Genomic DNA, 13,843 nt, shown 5'->3' on the forward strand with positions numbered 1-13,843 from the left:
TCTATTTTCACACACCAAAATGGCTAATGGTACCCACTTGCTTGAGATAGACACCTTAATTTAAAAATATCTAATTGTACACACCTAGAGGAGGATTTTAGAAATTGATTCTTGCTTATGATCAGATTCTAAATTTCGATTGATCGTCAGATTCAGATTTTATAACTAATTCTTTTATAATCAGTACTGTGAATCACTAAAAATCAGAAACGATGGTCTCCCTATTTCTCACATTTTTTAAGGCTCGTTTGATAACGTTGTCAATTTTTGTTGTTGGATTCTACGACTGAAAACAATTGTAAAAAATTGGAACTCTGAAAAATGTGTTTGATAGGGCTTGTAAAAGTGTTGTGTTGTTTACAAAAATTTGATATTTGCTATTTAATATAGGTGTTGGATTCTATAGTATTTTTGTAAAATAATCCGAATGCCCTTAATGTTTAATAATGCACCTAAAAGGCATCAAATTAAGCAAAATGATCCCGACAAATATATAATTAATTAAAATATGTTAAATTAATAATTTTTTATTAAAAAATAATTAAATAACGTTAATTTAAATCGATTTTATAAATATTATAATTCTACCGAAATTTATGCAATATTTCTTTTAAAAATTTGACTTATGGACATTTACCTGATAAAGAAAAAATCTACATAATTTACATAACACATCCATATTGTATCCCATATAGTACAATTGATTCCAACATCATTTAAACATAATAATCATGATCAATAAAATTATGTTGAAATACTTACAAATCGTTTGAAGTGAATGATTAAATTGATTTGCAAGTATTATTTACTGTTGATTGTATCGTATTATCAATAAGAATATTGTTCCTTGTTCTTGAATGGTAACATATTGTTCTATCTTTAGTAGACCTCGTTCATCTAAAATAGTACACAAATTGATAAAAAAAATGTGTCTTTCCATTTTAAATAGTTGGTGACACATCACAAGATTGTTATTGAGTGTATCTCGCACAAAATCAATCCCCATGTACCAATCGTTATTATGCAGCTCCCTACATAAAAAGTTATCATAATAAAAGATGAAACCCATTCCCACCCTCATCATGGTTAAATTTAACATGTTTGGATCGAGGGAATTTGTTTCCTCGACTGAATCGATAGTATCATTAGTATCACCATTTGAATTCATGTAACATATATTTGAATCAATATTAAATCAAATATTGTACAACATATTTCATCAATCCACCACACATAATAGAAAACATATATAATAATATCAGTCCAACATAAAAAAGCATAGATAATAATATTCATCCAACGTAAAAATCATAGATAATGCAAAGCCTAATGAAACCATAGTATATTACACCCTATAGGTGCCAAACAAACTCAAAAGTTATATAGATACTTACGACGAATTATAAAAAATCTGCCCACCTAGAAAATCCACCATCTCACCATCCGACCACTCATGTTGAATAACTATTGATTTTAGCCCACATAAAACCTCCTTAAATTATCTGCTCTTCCTCAACATCTTCAACGCAAAGCGATGGAGACCACCATTAGGGGTGGTACATCGGTGAGTTCGTCCAAGAGGTCAATACAATATTGAATATTGGATATTTTAATTGGTTTATTTGTGGCAGACGTCTGTATGTGAACCAAATCAACTAGCCTATCTAGCGTCTGACAAAATCGAATATCAATAGTCATCTTCTGTTTATGAGCTTGTGGCTCTGTAGTAACTCCACTTGTATGACTAACAGATCCAATGGGTGTGGGTGCAGTAGGTGTAACATCATCCCCAATCTCGTCAACATCATCAGGAGTCAAATCTTCATCTTGGGGCTGGGTCTTGAGGAGATAATCTAGACCATCCTCACGAAATCTTGACGTACTTTTAGGTGACATGGTATTAATTGTAGGTGACCACATTCGACCACCATTAGCATATGTGCCTCCAAAGATGAAATCCAATTTCGTCACATACTTCAAAGAAACAAACTCAAATGATAATTGTTATTTCATGGACGGTTGAACGAAGATAAGTTACGCCTTATAGTAATTCTATCATGTTCATATTAATTCTTATTATTTCAATCTTCATTTTTTTATTTTTTTATTATCATTCATCAACTCTTTTTAAAATCTTCAATTTGCACATTTCTTTTAATTGAGAAAGTCTTGCACTACTTAAAAGTGTTGAGCATTTTGCTTAGTCATTATTCTTTCATTTGCAAGGACTTTCAATATTTTGCATGGTACCCCCGTTAAAAAAGCTAAATGCCTACAAAATACTTACATTTGAAAAGTTTTATTGCATAAATAGGCCATAGTGTTTCTTCATACTACATTGGTGGACCCAAATAGGCTTGAAGTTGATAAAAGGAGTACTAGGGCATATTGGCAATCATTGTAAACTCAATCTCTAATAATTTGATCTAATACTAACAGATGGTTGGGTGCATCACAATACACACCTTATTACTTTGCTTAGTACTTAATAGTCTAACATTTTCTCTTAAACTCGTGGTTTGCTTAAAGTATAATGTCCAAGAGCAGGATAGTCGAAGAAGAGTTGTCAATGCCAATTACATACTAGTGTAGTATGATGAAAATATGCGCTCCCAATGAGGTAAATTTAGCATAACAATTGCCCCCCTCCCCTCCCCTCCCCAAAAAAATAAAAATAAATAAATAACACGATGAATCATACACCCAATTGTGTAGAAGAGTAGGAGGAGTAAGTGCATCAACTCAAATGTTCCTCAATGAGACATAATCAGTTTATGCTAGATTGAAACTTGTTGAACTTTAATTGAAAATATAAGTGGACCTTTACGAGCCATGATGAGCTTGATATTTTCATCACAAAAGGATTGGAGTGCTTTTTCATTTTATTTTTTATTTTTGTTATTTGATCAAAATAACTTGATCTTAATGATTCAAAGTTTTTCTAGGCTAAGAAGAGCTATGGAATGCATAACAACTTTTTTTTCCACGAGGGTAGGAATTAAATTTGGTATTCGACCAACTATCAGTTGGGTTGAACTCAATTACTTGGTCTGATGGATTAAACTTTAGAAATTAGGTTTGTGCCATAATTTGAATGATGTGATGGGCAAGACCATTTGGTGAAATACACCAAATCAAATATCTATAAGAGTATTTCAAAATAGAATGTTTGGATTTTTAGTATACCATGGAGGCAAAAAAGATAATAAAGTGTAGTTGAAGAAGACTAAAAATAAATAAAAAATAAAAAGGGAAATTACTTAAAGGACCTGGTAGATGGATTTCTTTCTAATTAGTCCTTGAGTTTTGGGCGGTTGCTTGATAACCTCATCTTAGGTTATAATATTTTTTAAAATACCTAAACTACATTTTTTCATCTTCACATTCTTGGGTTTTCCCAAATATTTAGATGTATTTTTATTTTTCTATTTTGACGATTTAAAATAAAAAATGAAGAACGAAATTGAGATTCAAAAAAAAAAAAAAAATTGATAAGCTCACTACTTTTTATTTAGTATTGGATTCAATATTTTTGTTGTCGAGCTTACCAGTTTTATTTATTGTCGAGTTCACCAATTTTTATTCTTGAGTTTGATTTTTTTTTTTTTTTAAATGTCGAATTCAACAATAAAAATGTTGAACCCAAAAATAAAAAGTGGTGAGCTTGACACTGGTAAAACTCACTTGTTTTTCATTTTTCGAGTTTTTTCGACTAAAATACATGGAAAATCAACTAAAAACTTGACATAACAACTTGTGTAGACAATTCAAACTAAAAGAACCATCCTTGATCGATTTTCATCCAAAAACGAAGTAAAAAAAAATCCTAACTCTCTGTAGACACTCCAATTTAAATGGGCTCAACTTGAAAAGGGCTAAAAAAAATCGTATGTTTATAAAAAAAAAATATTAATGGGTTTAGGGGCCTAAATATTCAAAAGAAATGTTTATTTTATTTCAAATAATGGCCTCTGGCCTATTTGCTTGGCCCATGAGCTAAAATAGACCACCTCCCGCCATAAACTTACATCCTCACCACCTCACTTCTCAACCCAATTCAATCATACCTAATTAAATCTAACTCAACTTCTAAGGGACCTAAAACCCAACCCAAAACCATTATCCTAAACCCAAGTCTCAACCTAAGCCCAATAATCACAACCAATCACCAATGATCATCAAAATGGGACACATGTCATCATCTCGACTCACGCCCATGTCATAACCTACCCCCATCATTCTCTCCAAATCCCTTATCATAAGTCACTCATATACCCCTTCTTCCTAATTAACTCACCTAACACACACCCATATACCTTTGGGACACATATTACCATCTCCTCCACCCTCCCAAAAATATTAACAACCACCAGCTTACATTTTAATCAAAATCCACTCTATTCAACTCACGTAACACTTAACCCAAATGGGTTGAAATATCCAACTCATTTGGATTATAAGCAACCCACTTACATTTCTTTTCACAAATACCCTTTTCTTAGCTCTAAATTTCACACACCCTATTCATAAACCTCATGTCATTCCACCATTTTTACTCCATTCTACCCTTAAAAGTCATCCCCAAAATCCTATCCCTCTCAACAAAATCTCCCCCAAACCTTGAAATTTCTATCAAATGTCAACCCCCCAAGACTTGAACCCTCCATCAAGTTTTATAATTCTCTCAACCCTCTCTCAATTCTCTTTCTCACAAACCTCATACTTACATCCATTAACCACTAAAACCTCTACTCTACAAGGATATCAAGACCAATATCAAGTAGTTCATCTCGAAGGTGAAAAAGAATACACAAAGGAAATAAAGTCAAGAAAGGTGGAGTAAGAACTAAAGAAAAAAAAAGTAATTCCCCACTCTAACATTCCCTTCTTTTATTTCTCCCTTTCAACCTTTTTTATTATTCGATTTTCCATTTTTTTTTTAAATAACCTTATGATGTGATGCAAACCCTCATTTATTTTCAATAGATTAGGCTTCGACTCGGTCGAAAAGGTAATGGTTGAAAAATAAAAAATATGTCTTCTAAAAATTCCTACACTAATGCACCCATCACAAAAATATTTTCAAGACTATGTCATTGGGTCTCTTTCTTATGAAAGTGGGCCCTTGACCAAAGAATCTACACTGTTTTCAAATGTATTAAAAGATATGAATTATGATAGGGTTTTTTTTTTAATAAGGAAGCCCTCATTTGGTCAAATATAAATTAAAGTCCCTCACACTTGAGGGCACAAACCGAGTTTTTTTTTTTCGAGTTTTTCACTTTTCAAAAATTGTTCAAATTTGATGTTACCACCAATGGTGGATGGAATAGAGTGCCTAACACCTTCCTCGTTCCCTAATATGGACTCCCTTACCTAGATCTAGGATGAAACAATAGCCTTTATCCGTACGAAAGTTATTACAAACAAAATGATCCTTTAAAATTATTTTTTGGGTGTCTATTCACACATTTTTCTAAAAAAGAATGGTGGCAACTCCATATCCAAGTAGTAGAGAGCTTTGAATTTGAAAATATCATGTCTACACTCTCTACATACATCTTCAAAATATTTGAAAAACCCTTGAAAATGATTTTTTCTTATTTCTCAGATCTTTTTCATTGGAATGGAATTTTTGAAACTCAATTAGGATGCCAGAAATCCAATTTTTTTAGACACAAATGGTGAGTTCAAATGGTAAGGGTAGTTTTGACATTATGATTGTAAGAGATGTGTGGAGTGGGGTTCATGGACTGATTAGAATAAAAGTTTTATAAAATGGACTATTAAGACAAGCTCTAAAACTTACTAAGTAGAAAAAAATCCCTCCGCTAAGGTCTTTTAAGTAATTTTCCCTAAAACCAAGAGCAATTCAATTTTGAAAAGCTCTGTTTAAAGCTAGTCACAGGTAAATAGCAATGCCAATTCTAAAGACGCCTATTGTGGGTAAAATGATTTAGATATCCATGGACGAGATTAACATCAACAACTTCCTGAATTTGATTACTGTAGAATGCATTGGAACCAATGAAGAAGAATGCACATAAATTGAACAAGACATCCCTACAATAGGCCCAACCATAACTATCATAGGAGATTTCCAATAGAAATAATTTCTTATGAGGAATTGGGGCGTTAGACAATAAGCAAAGTCTCCAACTATTATCTAAACCCTTTCAAAAATAGTGATAAATGAGGAGGAATTGATCCCTGAAAAGAGACTAGAGTCTTAACAATGATAATTAAGAGATGTTGTGCGTAACCCTTTTTTTATACGAGTTGTTAGTGAAAGGTTTTATTAAAAATTTGATAGGAAAGTAAAACTAATAACAACATAAGAGTCGTGGATAAACCCATGTTAAAGGAAAAAAATCTTCATTGGACTTGATCCAAGGTGCTAAAAATGAATGACTTCCAAACTCCCAAACCTATATAATAAAACACAACGATTGTCTTCACCCAATGTTTATCCGTTATAAATAATGACCTAGATTCAATATGGCATGCATCTTAGGGATCAATATCTCATCCATTTTCAATAATACCCCTTCAACTTTATTGTATTTTCTCGTCTACCCCCTTTCTAATTATACCCCTCCAACTTTATTCTCTTTCTTCTTATTCCCATATTTTTAATAATACCCCCCAACTTTATTGTATAACTAGGAGTGCAACTTGGTTCAGTTTGAGGTCAAATTGGAACCAAACCAACATAGGTCGATTCCACTAAATAAGAACCATAATCAAACCAAACCAATCCAAACCGAATTAAAGTCAGTTTGGTTTGGTTTGGTTCAAAAGTCATTAGTTTATTCATAAAAGATCACTAATCTATGTCCTAACTCCAAAAATAATTCATAATAATAATTATATATATTGCATTGGGGTTTGGTTCTCGGTTTGATTCGGTTTTATACAAGCTGGATCTGAGAATCAAACCAAGTTGATTGGTTCTCCATTTTCGTAACCTGGAACTGAACTACAATTTGTTCCAAATTGAACCAAACCACCCAAAAACTATCGGTTTGAACCGAACCAAGTTGCACCCCTAACCTAAACCCTTTTAACTATCTTTGAGTAATACTCTTGCAACTTTATTGTTTCTCCACTTTTTTACCCTCTTAACTCTAAAGAGGACTAACGTGTTGTAGCTCGTAGACATGGGGAAACTCTAGTTTAAAATAAAAATCAATGGTGAAAAATAAATTTTCTGTTTTCTATTTATTTATTTTTTTTTTTTTGTTTTTGTTTTTAAGTTCTTAGAAATTTGTCCTATATACATCCATGTGGCATCGAATCATAGTTTTGAATGCCTGAGTTGACACGAACAAGAAACTTTCCTAAATAATAAGGAAGATGTAAGTAAGGAAAACATCTTTTTACATATAAAATATATCAAATACTAACCAAAGAAATTGCTCCAATAAGATATAAACTTAATATCAAAATATTTGATCTAATCCTAAAAAATGATTGGGTGCATCACAATACATCTTATTACATTACTACATAACTAATATTTTAACATATAAAATATAAATAAAATACATATATTTTGACAAACTAAATAATATATTTTTCTTACCTTTTTCATATTTTGTGGGATTCAGACATAGTCGATCCGAGATAGATTATCAAATTGGATTCTAATTCTCATCAAAACCCATATCTTAGACCCAGATCAAAATTCATTGGATTGTCACAATGAGATCTAAACTCTATCTCTAGAGATTTGATTTAATCTAAAAGATGATTGGATGATCACAATAAACCTTATTATCAAAATCCATATCTTAGATTTTTTGGATCATGAAAACCGTTTTTGGATGATCCGATCCATTAACAGCCTATAAAAACGTGGGACCTTTTCCCTCAATCACCGTTCACCATATTCTATAGATCAGCTACGAGCGAAAGAGGGGAAAATAAAAGCCAAAACGCGTTCATTTTCTTTACAAAAGCCATTCAATTGGACGGTGGACGGTTAAGATCATCTGTGGTTGATGGTCGATCATGGAGGCCTGTAGAACAATGGAACAGTTCCAGATCAAGCACCATATATAAGCAAGGAGTGTGATGGTAGGAAATTTAGTACTCAAAACTGCGTCTCGTTAACTTCTCACTCAGACAAAAGAAGTTATTAGGCTTCGATCAAAAGAGGTCACTCGTCCATGGTTTGCTCAATCAAAAGAGGCTCCTCATTGTCTCTAGGGTTTTTGATCCAGGAAGAACTAGGGTTTCTCGAACCAGGGTTTAAGGTTTCAGATAGATAGATCTAATCCCAGTAAAATCAGAAATCACAATTGCTAAAAGGTAATTTCTTTCCATGTTTCCTCCTTTTTTCTTCAGTTTTTGTTCTCGATTCATCCTTTCTCGACAAAAGACTCTCAATTTCTCTTTTTTCTGTTTTTTTTTTTAAAGTTTGTAATTGTTTCGATCAAGCTGCATGTTTTCGTGATTTTTTTGGGGCGAATTTTGATTCATCGATGACCACGACTGCTATGATTCTTAACATTTATTTGACGAAACTACCCTTCTAAGTCTTGCTTGATAAGAGTTCGATGTTTTCTTAGATTGTAGCGTACTTCTAACAGGGGAAAAAATATCATCCCCATCAGATAATTTCATCTGTGAAATCTCGAGAAAAGTGTATAATGGCAAATGGTTATAATCGAATCAACTTGATTTTTTTTTTGGTCAAAGAGCTCTCTTGCACGACTACTCACTACCACGCTAGCAAGCTCAAAGACTATTGACCCTTTGTACGATGTAGACTGGATCACTAGATACCAGTAAAAAGAAGGAATTAAATCGCGTTCCAAGGGTATTTTTGTCCACCCATAGTATTAAAATAGTATTGGAGTCTCGGATGAATCAAAAAGAGGGGGTGGAAAAAAAAAAAACAGTTCCTGTGTTTTCTTCCTCTATAATAACCGGTAGAGTAATTTAGTCGAGCTGTCATAGAGTGGCACAATTTCTCCATTATTATTTTTATGAATTATTTCTTTTTTATTTTATTTTATTTTCCTTAAGGTTTTTTTTTTATCTTTCATTTTTTTCATTAATTTTAAGGTTTCTTGTTAATTAGTCAATTATAAATAATGTAAATATGAAAAACTGATTTGGCTCGAATCAGATGAAGGCGGGTTTGGGTATGTGGTCATGTTGAAAATTGATTTAAATTCTTTGTTTGAGATGTCAACATGGGTATTAGAAGCCGAACATTGGCATTTACTTCAATTTTATTTCAATATGATGTAACCAGGAAGTGAGGATTGGCTTCACTAATAAATTCTCTTATTAGACCAAGGAGTGAAAATTTTTCTCTATGCAAGCAAACAATTTACCACCATATTCAAGTGGGTTTAAGAAGTTGAAGTCTTACGGTGCAAACAACGTCAATGATGGCAGAGACATTATCAGTTCTTTACATGATTCGGTTCTCCATCAGATCCTTGGTTGCTTAGACATGAAATATGTGGTACAAACCAGCATTTTGTCAAGAAGATGGAGAAATCTATGGAAGTCTCTTCCCTATTTAGACTTCAAACACATGTTGTTTTATGCACCCACGGTGATACAAGACGAGAGTAAGAATGGGTTTATGGATTTCGTAGAGTGGGTATTGCATCACCGTGATGGTGCTAAGATATGTACATTTCGTATCTCATGTGGCTGGTACTGCGATGCTCTTCGTGTCAGTAATTGGATCTTAGTTGCAATACATCATGGGCTTGAAGAGCTCTGTCTCAACATCTCTCTCACACAGACCCTTGAGTTACCTCAATGTCTCTTCACTTGTATATCATTGAGGGTCTTGAAGTTGGAAACTGATCGGAAACAGCTCACACTCAGAATTCCCGATAAAATTACTTTACCTAGACTCAAAACTCTGCATCTTATTAAAGTTTTTATGGATGAGAAATGGACCGAGAAACTCTTCTCTAGCTGCCCTGTCTTGGAAAATTTGATCATAGAGAATTGCCAACTTAAACATATAAAGATCCTCAATATTTCTTCCCTTCAACTCAAGGAATTGGCAATAAAACCTTCTGGGCGTCATGGTGGTTTGGATGATTGTAAAGTTGAGATATCTGCTCCGAACCTCAGATCATTCTCGTGTAGTGATTGCATAACTAGAGACTATTCGGTAGAGACCATATCTGCTCTAGTTAAAGCAGAAGTTGATTTGAGTATAGAAGAAGAGTATGAAATTGAAGAGTTGGAGCTTATTGATGAGAGGAAGAAAGAGTATGCTCAGCGAATGATAAGATGTCTTAACGGGCTTAAAAATGCAAAAGCTTTAACATTATCAGCTTGTTTTCTTGAGGTATGGTTTCTCTTTCTTTTGTTGAAAAATTAACATTAATGCTGATGAATGTTATCAAATTTTCTATTTTGTATCCTTTTATGTGTCCAGATCCTCTCAGAAGTTCCCAAGGCATTATATCATCTAGCCACTCCATTTAGTAATCTAAATCGTTTGAAGCTCGAGACATGGCTTTACAGAGACTGCATCCGTGCAATTACATACTTACTTCAGAACTCACCTAATATATATCTTCTTATGTTGGAAATAACCGAGGTACAAGCACACTTAGTATTTTTCTTTTTAATTCATTTTATTTCATTGACAGCTAAACTGCTTACACCAAGTCATTTTGTCTAACATTCTATTCTGTTGGTTTTCTAGAAAAACTGTTTATCGTATCAAAGTTACCGTTATTGGGATGAGGTAGTCATCAAGCACTTAGTGTTTTAAGCTATTACTTCTTTTTTTTTCCGGTGTTATAAAAGCCAAATTTTAGTAGTTAAATTAATATTCATCATTTCTGGTTATAATATGCTAGGCAATGTTTGATTCAGTGATCGAGGGAGAAGATTGGGTAGAAGAGTTGCCATTTCAATGCACATTACATCACCTAAAGTTTGTTGAGATTCAGCATCTCCTTGGATGTACTAATGAACTGAAGTTTCTGCAATTTTTATTGAAAAATGCAACAGTCCTACAGGAAATGCGCATCGTCACTTCAAAGAAACACTCAAACAGAACAAAGGAGAGGTTGGAAAAATTAAAGGAGAAGCTACAAACATTTCCGCGAGCCTCTCCAGATGTTAAAATAATATTCTCATAGGACTCAATTGCATTTTATGTTTGAACTTATGACAGCGTGTATCTACCCCAATGAGAGGTCGATGGTTCGTGCGGGTTTTGTTAGTGAAGTTGAATGAAATCACCTAATTCTAAAGGGTTAGTTTTGTCAGGCACTGCAAGCATTGCTCCATGTTCCAGTAAGTTCAGCTGATCAACCACCTTGACTATTGAAAAATATACATACATGAAAAATTCAATATTGGTATTTGTTATTAACCATTGATTGCACCATTAGAGTTCTTTTCTTATGCCCTTGCATTTGTTCGATTTGTGTTCAAGACTTTGTTGAGTCGGGCTAACCTGAAACATGTAATTTGTTGACCTATGTGCCTTAAGTTGCAGACCTATCCGCTGTGACTGGTCTGCTTCATGGTTTAAAGTTTAAACCTATGTTGGTTGGTCAGTTTGTGTCTGTTGAAGGAGCTCGATTTGTAGAGGCAGAAAAGTTTGGTTGGTTTGTAAGTGAAGTATTTAAGCAAGTTACAAGTGATCAAGTATGATCTAAGTTTCGCAGGAGCAAAATGTATGTAAAATGATTTACATTACAAACAGAAAAGCATATAAGCAATCATTAAAAATATAGTATATTAAAATAATAAAATAATAAAATGAAATTAAAATAGAAGCACTGAAAAAAGTGTATACCTATGACAGTGTGCACCCACTCCATGGAACAATCAGACACGATGCTTTCAAGTGCTCTAACTTTCTGATTCTAAATTTCCATTCAAATTGTCATATTTTTCATTTTTCTGGAGTCCGTGTGGTTGGATTGGACCCATAGTATCCAACGAACAACCGCTGTGATTGGACAGGGGATACAACTAATTTCGTTGTACGATATGCACTCAATTTTCCGGGAAAATTACTTAAAGACCCTTGTGAAGGGATTTCTTTTAAATAGTCCTTAAGTTTTCAAAATTCTAGAAAAATTATTTAAAAGACCCTTATGGAGGGATTTTTTTAAAAATAATCCCTAAATTGTCAGCTGTTGCATCGTTGGACATGTAGTAAACTTTTTCTTTCTAAATGGGCCTTAAACCTCATCTCCCACATGTATCATGATTTCATCCAAAAACGGAATTTTGGACATTTCAATCGAGTTTTGAAACTCTATTCGATTAGAAATAATTTAAGAAAAAAGAAGTCATTTTCAAACATTTTGAAGATGGGAAATGTTCAGCACCCTAAGTTTTACCACACACTTTAACAAACGTTTTTTGTCCTACATGGGTTAGAAGTTTTGGAATGGGCTGATTTTTGGTGAGGATGATCTCTATGATTAGAAGATCATCCTCCCCAAAAATCAGCCCATTCTGAAATGTGTAGCCCCATGTTTACACATTGAAAAATCGTGGACCGTCCATTTTTTGTAAATCATTTTTCATGGGGTTAGAAGTTTTGGAATGAGCTGATTTTTGGTGAGGATGATCTCCTCACTATAGAGATCATCCTCACAAAAAATCAGCCCATTCCAAAACTTCTAACCCATGTAAGACAAAACACGTTTGTTAAAGTGTGTGATAAAGCTTAGGGTGCTGAACGGGACCCTTTGAAGATATATATAAAAATTTAGGATTTTTTCATTTTTTTTTTCCCTTAGTTTTTGGATGAAAATCGATTAATAATAGTTCTTTTAGGTTGAAATCATTTAAACAAGTTGTTATCTCAAGTTTTTAGTCGAAAAAAAATTCAAAATTGAAAATTGGTGAATTTTACCAGTGTCGAGTTGATCACTTTTTATTTTTAAAAGCGGTGAACTCGACAATAATTAAAAAAGCGTTGAGTTCGATGATAAATAAAAAGTGGTGAACTCGACACTAAATTAAAAAGCGTTGACAAAAAAAAAAATCATGAACTCAATAGTACGAGGGACCATTAAGAAAAAAAAAAGTATTAAATGTCCTGTCGAGTTAACACGCAAAATTTATGGATTATTTAGAAATAAACCCTTCTGCAAGTGTCCTTTAAGTAATTTCTCCAAAATTTTCTCATTGTGGTATGATTTAAAAGTTGATTTTTCACATTTCGTCTCATCCATGCTCAATATCGAGTTGTCTTGGATGAGTCATCTTGTCTTGTTCAACAATGAGACAATGATTTTAAATCATTTAAAAAATCTAGAAAAATCTGATTTTTTTTTTTGAAATGGATGAGAGAAAGAAAAATATTACTTGATTTAAAGTAAGATGAAGCAAACCCTCTATGATTTTGTCTTCATTTAGAGGAGAGAGGTGAAATTTTATTACTAAATTTCTTTGTTCTTTAGTTCACTTGATTGAAAAGAATAGAAAAAATCGATTTGTAAGTGAAATATTAGGATTTACCGATGAAAACAAACGATATCTTACAAGATTCTACAAAATCCAAATACTTTGTCCGTCCTTCTCGTTGCTAGGCGATACCGAGACGATTCAAGCGATACGTCCCAGTCGCAGATGAGTTTTAAAATTGTGCAATGTGGTGACATTCGGAGTTTGGACCATGGTTTTAAAATTAGGTCTTGCGTCTTATCTCATTTCGACATTGAGACAATGGTTTTTAACCATTTAAAAAAGTTGAAAAATTTGATGAAGGTTTTCATCCCATTTGGATCTAAAACCTTTGTTCTCTGGTTCACTTGATTGAGTAGAGGGGTACAACTCAATTTGTGGGTGAAAATGACAAGGTTTCAATCAAGAAAACTGG

The 13,843-nt window shown here is 33.1% G+C and overlaps 1 protein-coding gene across 2 annotated transcripts; it reads left to right on the forward strand.

Moving 5' to 3' along the window:
- Nucleotides 1-7,878: 7,878 nt before the first annotated feature.
- LOC147411386 (F-box/LRR-repeat protein At3g58900-like) lies at nt 7,879-11,634 on the forward strand. 2 transcript variants are annotated; one of them, XM_086448020.1, is made up of 5 exons: nt 7,879-8,313; nt 9,266-10,330; nt 10,421-10,585; nt 10,694-10,735; nt 10,851-11,634. In XM_086448020.1, the coding sequence occupies exons 2-5, from the start codon at nt 9,329-9,331 to the stop codon at nt 11,133-11,135; spliced, it is 1,494 nt and encodes a 497-aa protein (XP_086304146.1). In that variant the 5' UTR covers nt 7,879-8,313; nt 9,266-9,328; the 3' UTR covers nt 11,136-11,634. The 2 variants fall into 2 exon arrangements, with proteins under 2 accessions (XP_086304146.1, XP_086304153.1); XM_086448027.1 differs by having other exon boundaries at nt 10,867-11,057.
- Nucleotides 11,635-13,843: the final 2,209 nt, after the last annotated feature.

Source organism: Akebia trifoliata, chromosome 1 (assembly GCF_017979445.1).
Source record: "Akebia trifoliata isolate Shusen 1 chromosome 1, ASM1797944v1, whole genome shotgun sequence".
In the NCBI taxonomy this organism is placed as follows: Eukaryota; Viridiplantae; Streptophyta; class Magnoliopsida; order Ranunculales; family Lardizabalaceae; genus Akebia; species Akebia trifoliata.